Genomic DNA, 10,886 nt, shown 5'->3' with positions numbered 1-10,886 from the left:
TTTGTACGAGTTTGGCAGGTATATCGCGAATGAGACGCTGAAATTTGACGTAAAAGATCCATGTGGTCCGAATGGGCGAGGTTAAATGACGTTGTTTCCACGCGTCACCCATTTTAAAAAAGCAGAGACAGGCGACTCCAATGAACTGTCGACCCTTCATATTAAACTGCGCAGCGGTGATAAAGCGTCAAATAATATTAAAGTAGCAACTATTCCGGCACTGAACACGCCAGCTGTCATTTTCGCTCCCATGGAAGAGGTAGGAGGAGAAAGACGAGGGAACGCGGCCCCTTCCGGTGCGGCAGCATGATAAGGCTTGGAACCGACACGCTTGCCGGAGGAGGCAGTAATGTGGACCGGCTTCTTCTAATATTACCGGGCTGAATATTATCGTGCGAGTTAATGGACTGCAGTGAAACTTTGGCGTTTTATACTTAAGAGTGTCAAAGCGAAGTCTGCTGATTAGTCCGAGGTAAGCTTCGTTCATGTCTGCCATGTCATTGAAACCTATCGGTGAATCTTTCTACTTTTTAATTTATAGCCTCAAAACACGTTCATTTTAATGTAAACCTATCATTTTATAGTGGTAATTTTAGTGAGGTAAACCACGATGTCTGCGGAGGGGAAAAATATATATCTATTTATATACATATAGATATTTAGATAGATAGATAGATATAGATAACCTGGCTTAGGCACAAAACTTTATTTATTTTAACTTTTTGCATGTGCGTTGCTGTACTTGAGCGATCAGGAATATTTGTGTCAATAAAAGATAAGTACCCACGCAAGCACGCGGAAGGAAAACAAAATAGCAAGTTGTGCTTCCAATAGTAGAGTCATTTTTACACGATCCAGCAAGGCAACCTCGGACAGTACCGGTAATTGGAAACACGAGGTATTCCAGTGTGACTTATACCATGTGCCCTTTAATAAATTAGCCAGGACGCTAATTCCTTTCCTTGTTTCTTTTCTAATCTTATAGTGCTGACAAGCGATGGAGGCCCAAGCGGACGAGAAGATGTGTGGGAAACTGAGGCTGGCGTGCGGTTTGTACAATTACAAGCTGAGGGATGTCTTCACGTGGTGAGTGCTTGGAATGCGGACTTGTTTTTGTTGGATCGTCATCCGAGGTAGTGGGTATTGATCCTCTCGTGCTCTCCCCTTTCCAGGGATCTGCTGAAAACCCTGGTCATGGGCCAAGTCTTGTCCCTTATGATCTGCGGCACGGCGGTAAGCTGCCAGTACCTGGCTGATGCCGGTGTGGAGACGCCCATGTTGCAGAGCTTCCTTAACTACGCCCTGCTGCTGCTTTCCTACTCCACAATACTCTGCACCCACACAGGTATAGCTCCAGTTCAGATGACACTTTTCAATTTGTTTGTCCCGTCATAAAACTAGCGCCACAGTATGCCTCTTATGTGCGTCTACAGGGGATCAAAATTTCCTGCAGGTGCTGAAGACCAAATGGTGGAAGTACCTGCTGATGGGTCTGGCTGATGTGGAGGCCAACTACACGGTCGTCATGGCCTACCGCTACACCACGCTGACTAGCATCCAGGTCAGACAACAGAAAGTAGACCGTTGTTTTTTTATCGATCACAACCACTTGAAATAATGACTTGCATTTGTCTCGAATGTGATACCGGTAAGTTTATTCCCAACACAACCACATCCCGAGTCACGAAAGGGTGTGAATCACTGTGCCGCAATGTTATCTCACTTGTTTAGTCTTAGTTCCCCCTCCATGATTTTATTTTATTTTCGGTTCAGTTGTACAGGTTAAAAGTCAGGTTCATGATTTGACTCCAGAAAACCTTGCATTTGAACGGTGGTGTGTAGATGTGTCACAGCCACTTTATTTTGGTAACCTTTTTTTATTTTACAATTGTGAAGATGTATTTTTAAAAATAAAGGCCTCCACTGCCTAACCTCAAGTAAATACCTGGTCAGTCTTCCCTTCCACTGGGTACTCCGTGAAATTGAGTCAACACAAGCCTCCGGCCATTATTCAAAGAAACGCAATACTTTGATAATAAACGTGTTGCTTCATATCCAATCACAGTATATCGTATCAGTACCAGTGTGTTTTTTGCAGTTGCTGGACTGCTTCGTGGTACCGGCACTGATGCTCATGTCCTGGTTCCTGCTGAAGACTCGCTACAGGCCACTACACTACATCGCCGTGACTGTTTGCCTGCTTGGCGTGGGCGCCATGGTGGGCGCCGACATCCTGGCCGGAAGAGACCCGGGATCCAGTAAGGATGCCGCCTTCTTTCTATCCTCTCCGCATTCAGCCGCCACCCTCTCGTAATGGATTGACTCCACAGCCAGCGATGTGATGTTGGGCGACAGCTTGGTGCTAATTAGCGCCGTTCTCTACGCCGTGTCCAACATGTGCCAGGAGTTCACCGTGAAGAACCGCAGCCGAGTGGAGTTCTTGGGAATGATGGGATTCTTCGGGACGATCATCAGTGGGATTCAACTGTGAGCTTTCCAACCCAAAACCTAAATTTTCCACCCCCAAATACTCACTTTGGCTTTTTTAAAATGTTTTTTTATAAATTTCCTGGCATAGTGTGTGTTTGTAGAAGCACATTTTCAACTTTCAGCTTCACTTTGGACATCTCAAACACAAATTGAAAGAGTACACTGTCAATGAAATAAATCTAACAACACAAATATTACGGGTACAACTTGGTGGGGCCAAAGTCATACATTTTTTGATTGAGCAGGAAGACTAAAAAAGAAACCGAATTTTATTCGACAAAGAAAAATACCAAAATAATATTTGAGAAATTATTTTACACAGCATAATGAAATTATTTCCTCATTTTGAATCTGTTCTCCTTCGCAGAGCCGCACTGGAAGTTAGCGCACTCAAGAAAATCAAGTGGACATTTCACATTGGTGAGTTAACTCTCCGTCTTTAAGTGTATAAAAAAAAAATATATATATATATATATATTTTTTAACTCTGTGTATAAGGTTTGAGTAGAGCTCCTCTAACCCATCTCCGTTATTTTTGTGTGGCGCAGCCATGCTGTTTATCCTCTACACGCTGTGCATGTTTGCACTGTACAGCTTCATGCCGGTGGTGGTGAAGAGGACAAGCGCCACCGCCGTCAACCTGTCGCTGCTCACTGCTGACCTCTTCAGCCTCTTCTGTGGCCTCTTCCTCTTCCACTACACGGTCGGCTTAGCAAATGTCTATTTCTTTGTCCATTTTTGTTTGTAGTGACTGAACTGGAACCTATCCTAACTCCCAACAGATGTATTCATGATTAGCCAACAGGGGTCCCTACCCTCGTATCAAGAGTTGGCTTCTGCATAAAAGGGCTTTGTAATTGTGTGTAGATGCCACAAGATGGCAGCAAAGCACTTAAATTGCCCCCTCCCTATTTCTCAACAATGCATCATTTTCGTTTGCAGTTCTCACCACTGTACATGATGGCCTTCGTCCTCATCATGATAGGCTTCGTCACTTTCAACGCCGTGCCCACATACTCTGCGCAGCCCGAGCCCGACTCCGGCGACTCTTCGGACCAGGAGGCCCGGAGCGCCTCGGACCTCCTGCTGCCAGCTGATAGAAACGGTCAAAGTCACCTGACGGTGGTCTCTGCGCTCTGACCCCAGAAAAGGAGGAAGAAAGTCTTTCTGTTCTAAGAAAGGCATCTCAAATGTTGTCTTCCGTCATGCTGTTACAAAAACAAGAACAATCGGTTGTTTACATTCATTTCGGAAAAGTTACTGATCATTCGTTTTGATGTTAGTGCTACTAACATGGTGCTTGTTACTTGTTGGGACACGCTTCAACAACTATTTATGATCGAGAATAGTTCTTTTCTGCTGCTAGATATTTTATAGCTCTTGATTTTCTATTTTCTGTTTTGTTGCAATTCTGCAGTTCATCATCACTGTGCCATCTTTTTCTTTTTAATATTTCCCTTTCAAAGTAGGCTCGTCAAGTGCTTTTTTATAAATTTAAAAACGTGACTTTTCCACAGTTTTTTCCCCCCCATTTTTGTCATTTTATTTGCATTCGTGTCAATCATTTTTAATGTTGGAATATTGATAAAAGGCATAATTTCAGAGATCTTAATGTGTTTTGTTATTGTATTTTCTGCTGTTTGTAATATTTTGACCCTCTCAAGCACTAGAAACAGCTTTCTGTGTGCAGATTGTATTTTTTTATTTTGGGTTTGCAGTCTAATCAGAGACCAGCTCTCTTCCAACCGAGTGACGTCATCTGCTCCCCTGCACTTTGGCTCCCCCTTTCGGCCAGGCGTCCTCGCACACAGCGGCATCATCATGGAGGAAAAGCGGACGTCTGGAGCCGATTGACGTGGGGAGAGACACGAAGCCGCACGTCGCCTGCTTTTAATGCCTTTGAAAGATTAAAACGGTAAAATCTGCTTTTTAAGACGCATTTTGTGACGTGCCGATTTTGCAAGGTGGAGGGCACTGCTACACATGCGGTTGCGGATTATGCAAATGTGGCGCGTTGCTTTTTCTAATCGTCCAGTAGATTATTACTGACAAAGCAAATGATTTTCTTTTATTTTTTTCAACCACGGTTTGATTGTGTCACGTTTTTGAAACGGTGGCGCGTTACAAGGGTGGAATTTGGTTGGAAAGGTGGCATATGAGATGGCTTGCGCGTTCATGGCTTCGCACCGTGGACAGTTCCTCAGATGCAGGCCTGGAGCGGCGGTGGACAACCTGGGGCTCGCGGCCCCGATGCGAACCACTAGTATGGAGGAGTACTGGACCCAGACTGAAAAGGAAAAACTGTCGTATTTTTTATTTTAGTTGAGAAGTTTATATTATTTAAAGCTACTTGAGAAAAAATACATATATTTTCAAAGTAAAACGTTTTCCGACCAAAAAAAAAAATACAATCATAAGGATAAAATATATATATAAAATATATTTTTCAAATCTTACTTTCTCTCAAAAGAGTAGCATTTTTAATTCTCGAAATTAGAAATTTCTGCTTTGTGCATGCGACTTCACTTTTGGAAGATTTATTTTTCTTTAAGAAAAAAAAAAGGGTTTCTCTCCATGCAACACATTGAATACAACTTCTAAGTGTAGAAAAAAAAATATATTCATATAATATAAGTTCAGCCCCAAATGTTCATCATGCACAATCATTAACTTTTGTTTGGTTATAGTGTTTCATGCATTACATCTGGTTCACTGTCATTTCCTCTTTGCAGGTCATCCCCCAGCAGCAGGTCCATTGAAGAAGACACCAGGCATCATGAAGCACTTCCTGAGGTAAGACGAGCCTGCATGTTGTGTGGTGACGGAATAAATTCATTTGTCATGCTGTTGAGAGAAAGTAAGTAAGAATCTGCTATGTGCAGTATATAAACAAACGCTTGGTCGTCTCTTCTATTTATAGCCCCTTCGCTGCTCTTGCTCCATATACCATGGCGACGTTAATAATCGCGCCGAGGTTATGGACAATGCAGTTTATCGGTCCTTCATTTTCTCTCTATGTCGCAAACGGTCAAAACAAAATCCATCCTTGGTAGATTTGCCACCCTGCCACCTTTGCCAAAGTAAAGCAGCTAATGTCCCACATAGTGCCTAAATAGGTCAGCATTCGTTTCCCACAAGGCATGTCTCCTTTCTAAGTTTCTGTCGCTGACAAAAATAGCATCTTATGAGCACCAAGTCTCATATGCTACTTTATGATCCACCTTTCTCTTAATTTCTGTTAATTGCGCGATACATGTTTTAGAAATGTCGGAGAGTTAGATACAAAATATAAGAAATTTTTAGAAATGTCGGAGAGTTAGAGAAAAACATGCCAAACAACACCTGCGATTTCAGCTCACTGACAATTAACAAGCACATGCTCCTTTGCGACATATGGGCAAACGTTTTGGGACATAAAGTTGTCCTTTCATCCATAGATCACCCAAAAAAAAAAACAATGACAGGGCTGAAAACGCTTCCCTGAGGAACGCCACTCCAAACTATGGCTGACTGGTACTCAAGAAATAAAATACAATTAATTCAGCATATAATGGAGGATTGATTCACCACAAAATGTGAATTCCTCAGTACAATGTCCATGATTTACTATGACAAAATGAGTGTGAACACGGAATAATTTCCATTTGTTCTTTGTCTTCTCCCCCCCCTGCAGGATGTTGACCCAGTTCTTTGTGTTCCTCTACTGCAAATGTCTGTGGCGAGGCCTCAAGTTTGTGGCACGTAAGTTTACGGGACGCTGCGAGCTACAGCGGATTTGCTACAACAACAAACATGGTGCCCGCAGGACGCTCAAGATTGGTAAGAGCCTTTTGACAATATTTAATTTGAACAAGGTCTGGGAATGAATGATCGATCATCCAAATAGTTGTCAATTAATTTGATCATCAATTAGTGGTGGATTAATTGATTAGTTGTCAAGTGATTTCTAATTTTTTAATATTTTTTTTCCAGAGTCATCTTTGAAGTACTCCAAAAATGAAGTAAATGTCCAAGTTTAACAAATTAATGACATGATTCAAATAGTTTCGGGAAAATGTACAGCCTATACCGTATTCTCTTTGCAGCTGTTGCAGTCTGCCCTAAGCGCTCATCCTGACAAAGTAGAGAAAATCATTGACGACATCATGGCTCTGAAGAAGATCAACCCCGATACCAATCCTCAGTAAGACCACACGACACATCTCTGCCACTTGAAGGAAATTGCTAGCCAAGCTGAAAGCGAATATGACTCTTGACCTTCTTCCCCCATGTTACCTCGAGGTTGGGCATCTCCCTTCAGGCCAGTCTGTTACAAATTGTAGGCTACAGGAACTTAGTGGCCGACGTGGAGAAGCTTCGACGGGAGCCTTACGACTGTGACAACGCACAACACGAGGACATGCTGATGAAGGTGTGCGGTTCATCCATCTACGAAATCCCATCTCATACACTTGCCGCCTGGGTGCTTTTGACGAATTCACTCCTGTTGATTTTTGCCGCAGTTGTGGAAGGAGCTGCGTCCCGACACCCCGCTGACCGGACGTATTTCCAAGCAGTGGTGTGAGATTGGATTCCAAGGCAGCGACCCCAAGACAGACTTCCGAGGGATGGGCCTGCTGGGTCTCTACAATCTGCTGTGAGATAAACTCCTTGCACACGGGTTCTGTACAGAGTTCTAAGAGAAGATGCGAAGCTAATTTCACTTTTATCTACAGGTACTTTGCTGAACATGACAAGGCTGCAGCTCTGCAGATGCTCCATGACTCCCTGCTGCCCAAGCACAAGTATGATTAGAAGACTTCCTGTTGAATCTCAAAGCACGATTTGTTGCATCCGTATTATTTCAACTATAACACAAGTGACCGTCATCTGTGCATCATTCTGCTCAAAAAAACACACACACTGTTTCATGACATATGGACAAAAGCATGCGACACGTTCAGGTTTCTTTGAAAAATGACGGGACCTAAAACACTTCCATGAGGATCTCCTCTCCAAACTTCGTCACACTGATTGTTACTTGAGGGTTTGCAACAAGGATAAGAAGGGTTTGACTTTTGTGTGAAAAGGATGGAACACGTAACACTTCCAGGAGGAACACCGCTCCAAATTGTGTCCAACTCCTTGGCACTCAGGATAGATGCGCAGAAGTAACTGACGTTGCTTACTCCAATGTAAGACCTTTAAGAATTTTGACGTGTGCAGGGGAGATTTAATAAAATAATGAAAGGACTCAAAACAATTCCCGGGGAAACTCCAGGAAGCTCTCACAAAACTGTTGGCTAAAAAGGTGTGTCGGTATATTTTTGTCCATATAGTGTGCTCTCTTCACCATTGTTCACAGCTCGACCCGGTCACTCACCACCTCCCCGTCTTGTGTTGATTGCATCGCTGCCTTTGTATTGCTTTGCCATCAGCATCTCAGTGAGCTTCTTCTGTCTGTTTCGACACACGCTTGCCTCCTCTGTGTCGCTCCCACGCCCGCCGCAGGAGTGCGCAAGGGAGTCGCAGGTACTCCCATTTTCACCCTCACTCATCCGCTTTATCAGCCACATGCTGTGCGCCATTGTTACTACTCCATGCAGTCGAGTCTATTTGAAACAGGGCTGGGAAACCGCTTTTTCAAACTAAATAGGTGTATGGCAACATCCGGTGGCTGCATGATGGGCCACGTGCTGCAAGTTGCCGTAACCCTGTTTTAAAGCGTTTTTTAAAGTACTTGTTATTTATCTTTTTTTTTTTTTTTTTTAATATATATGCCTTATTGCCACTTCATTAGGTATACAATTTAATCAGATACAGTACAAGAAAAAACTTTACCCTCATATCCAGTAATCCCATACATAATGATCTTACTGAGTGAACCGGTTGCAAGTGAAACATGAACACCTCTGCTGTAACCCTTGACTGGTGTGTGTGCGTGTGTGTGTGTGTGTGTGTCACAGCGAGGCAAACGCATCAGAATGTGAACCCACGAACGTTGACAAAGCCATCGGGTAAGGCTCGCCACAGTCCCCGCAAAAATCGTACCCGAACTTTTTTGACAAACTCGATGACCTCCCTCCCTGCAGTTATTCCTTTGCCATCGTGGGCATCAACATCACAGACCTGGCCTACTCGCTGCTGGTGAGCGGCGCCCTGAAGACACACCTGTACAACGTGGCCCCCGAAATGGCCACCCTGCTGCACCTCCAGCAGACCTTCTGTCAGTCAACTCCACTCGGAACACCCGACTGTTGCCACGTTAGTTTTTATTGACATACGCGTGCGTGTTTTGTCAGGTTACCTGATGCAGGAGTTCCATCGCTTCTGGATCGAAGAGGACCCCAGCGACATCATGGAGTTCAACCGCGTGCGTGCCAAGTTCCACCGGCGAGTCGTGAGGCAGCTGCGGGACCCCGATGCGGCGCTGTGCCCCCGCTTCTCTGCCTCCGACCTCCACTTGGTCAACCTCTAGGCGCAGCTCCACCCCCCCCCCACTTCCGACGGCAACCCCACCGCACCCCACCATCGGATGTCCCGGTAGGCCTGTGTGTAAAAAATGCTCGGGCGAATGACATGGATGCGTCACTGCCGGTGGCTTATTCTTGATTTGATGATTAATACTTCAGTTATCGACATTATGAAGAAATACTGTGTTGATGGGATGTTAAAAAAAAAGAAAACTGAATGTTTTATCATAATACGGCCCCCCATTACCCAGATTACGGTTTTACACATCTTGGTATTTTCTCAGTCAGCTTTCTGATGTGGAGATCCTTCATGACTTGGAATGACTTTTAGTTCACAATTATGCATTATCAAGAGTTACTAACTCGAATGTGTTGCCCTCTTAACATGTTTGAGACTCGCGCTCTCTCTCTCTATCCCCCCCCACACACACACACCACCAGCGTCAGATATCACCCTTGTGATTGTCGCACCGTCGTCGTGTCACTTGTACTTTAATGATTGTTTGGCACTCCTTACCAGAGGTGGTGCTCTGCTGTTATTAGGTCACATGACCTAAATCGACTCAGTCTTGACTCGCCGATTGGCTAAAACTCTTGACTTTGACTTGGTGTTCATGAGACTTGACTTGTCCTAAACTGCCGCGAACCCCCGCATATTCACAATCTGGCATTTTCGTTCATCTGTCGTTTGCTGAAAAAAACGTTTACGCTATTTTTGTGCATAGGCCAACGCACTAAAACTATTGCTTTGGTGTCAAGTGAATCGAAGCATTTAATTTAGGCGACGGTAGTGATTTGCCGCCAACTTAGTGTCAAGGAAGTACTCTATGATGAAGTAAATTGAAGCATGTAATTTGGACAGTAATAGTGCTTTGCTGCCCTCTCGTGGCATCCTGCTACCAAGCGACTCCGGTAATTTGAAGTGACTTGAGGAGTTTCACTGAGACAGAAAGAGTTGCCGACATTTTGTGGTAGTAAAAATAAATGACATGTACATACAAGACGACACTGCAAGCTGTCAAATTTCTGTACGAGTCCATCACCTCATTGCCAATATTTTGAATGTATATGTTTGAAGTGGTGTCTTTATAGCATTAGAATGCTTCTCGTTCGCCTTGATTTACACAATGAAAACAACACTTTCTATCATGAATGTTTCTCACACAGGATTGTTTCTGTTTCCATCCACGGAATGTTGACACTTTTAATGTCCGCCATCAGCCAAAGCAATAATTCCGACTACTTCGATGTAGACAAGTTGCAATGTGCTTGTTTTTTTTTCTTGAATTCGCTTATGGCTTTAGTAGTGCTCCGTTTACAGCTTAGCTACATTTAGAAAATATTACGTGATAACTGACGGTGGGAAGCAAAATAAAACTGCAGCGATGAGCAGTCAGTCGATGGAGCGGAAGGACAAAATAAAAAAAGAAAAAGAAAAGAAACAATGAACGTTGTACTGTCACTGCGAGCTTTGAGCCACACGCTGCTTCACCAAGAGACGGTTCTGTGATATCAACCATTTGCTTTGTTTACGACCCCGTTCAGCAGCATTGTTTGCCTTTTGACGTTTTCTTGCCTGTACTCTTAAGTGGAGTCTCACTGCTTTATTGATGATATCCTTCTAAATGTTCTGAGTAGGTATTGTAACACTGTGCTTCATTTGTCTGTGATGTGCAACACAAATCAATAATAAAAAAAAAAACAGACAGTTTAAGGACTGCTCTGTTTCGTTGGAAATCCTAAGGACTGAAAATGGCTCCTTTAAGATGACGTAATCGGTGATTCTCAACTGGTGGATTTGAATCATCGCTTTTCATTTTTATTCTTTTTTTTTCCTGTACAAATACTGAGCAATTGATGTTTTCAATTGAGCTGTAAAGGTTACATTTTTTAAAAATCACAATAGCAGAAAAGTAGCATTTGAACAAGGGTGTGTGGACTTTT

The 10,886-nt window shown here is 43.5% G+C and overlaps 2 protein-coding genes across 5 annotated transcripts; both read left to right on the top strand.

Moving 5' to 3' along the window:
- On the top strand, positions 1-4,102 carry slc35f2 (solute carrier family 35 member F2). 3 transcript variants are annotated; one of them, XM_086131267.1, is made up of 9 exons: positions 7-472; positions 986-1,086; positions 1,173-1,345; positions 1,434-1,561; positions 2,099-2,258; positions 2,331-2,487; positions 2,858-2,910; positions 3,039-3,193; positions 3,433-4,102. In XM_086131267.1, the coding sequence occupies exons 2-9, from the start codon at positions 998-1,000 to the stop codon at positions 3,628-3,630; spliced, it is 1,113 nt and encodes a 370-aa protein (XP_085987393.1). In that variant the 5' UTR covers positions 7-472; positions 986-997; the 3' UTR covers positions 3,631-4,102. The 3 variants fall into 3 exon arrangements, with proteins under 3 accessions (XP_085987395.1, XP_085987393.1, XP_085987394.1); XM_086131268.1 differs by lacking the exon at positions 7-472 and adding an exon at positions 564-898; XM_086131269.1 differs by lacking the exon at positions 3,039-3,193 and having other exon boundaries at positions 1-472.
- A 70-nt stretch (positions 4,103-4,172) lies between these two features.
- On the top strand, positions 4,173-10,685 carry elmod1 (ELMO/CED-12 domain containing 1). Of its 2 annotated transcripts, XM_086131270.1 has the most exons (12): positions 4,173-4,405; positions 5,223-5,283; positions 6,164-6,309; positions 6,463-6,491; positions 6,576-6,673; positions 6,772-6,901; positions 6,993-7,126; positions 7,206-7,274; positions 7,981-8,001; positions 8,436-8,486; positions 8,562-8,695; positions 8,772-10,685. In XM_086131270.1, exons 2-12 carry the CDS (start codon positions 5,267-5,269, stop codon positions 8,945-8,947), a joined length of 1,005 nt encoding a protein of 334 aa, XP_085987396.1. In that variant the 5' UTR covers positions 4,173-4,405; positions 5,223-5,266; the 3' UTR covers positions 8,948-10,685. The 2 variants fall into 2 exon arrangements, with proteins under 2 accessions (XP_085987396.1, XP_085987397.1); XM_086131271.1 differs by lacking the exon at positions 7,981-8,001 and having other exon boundaries at positions 4,183-4,405.
- Positions 10,686-10,886: the final 201 nt, after the last annotated feature.

This window comes from Hippocampus guttulatus, chromosome 15 (genome assembly GCF_054856545.1).
Source record: "Hippocampus guttulatus isolate MCC_2025c chromosome 15, RoL_Hgut_1.0, whole genome shotgun sequence".
Classification (NCBI taxonomy): Eukaryota; Metazoa; Chordata; class Actinopteri; order Syngnathiformes; family Syngnathidae; genus Hippocampus; species Hippocampus guttulatus.
This window is presented reverse-complemented; position numbering and strand designations above follow the sequence as displayed.

Bases quoted from the DNA above. Each gene is read 5' to 3' on its own strand.
- elmod1 (XM_086131270.1), top strand. The intron at 6,902-6,992 runs GTGTGCGGTTCA...TTTTTGCCGCAG, and splicing joins ACGAGGACATGCTGATGAAG to TTGTGGAAGGAGCTGCGTCC. The intron at 8,487-8,561 runs GTAAGGCTCGCC...CCCTCCCTGCAG, and splicing joins AACGTTGACAAAGCCATCGG to TTATTCCTTTGCCATCGTGG.
- slc35f2 (XM_086131267.1), top strand. From the start codon at position 998: ATGGAGGCCCAAGCGGACGAGAAGATGTGTGGGAAACTGAGGCTGGCG. The intron at 1,087-1,172 runs GTGAGTGCTTGG...TCCCCTTTCCAG, and splicing joins CTGAGGGATGTCTTCACGTG to GGATCTGCTGAAAACCCTGG. The intron at 2,259-2,330 runs GTAAGGATGCCG...TTGACTCCACAG, and splicing joins CGGAAGAGACCCGGGATCCA to CCAGCGATGTGATGTTGGGC.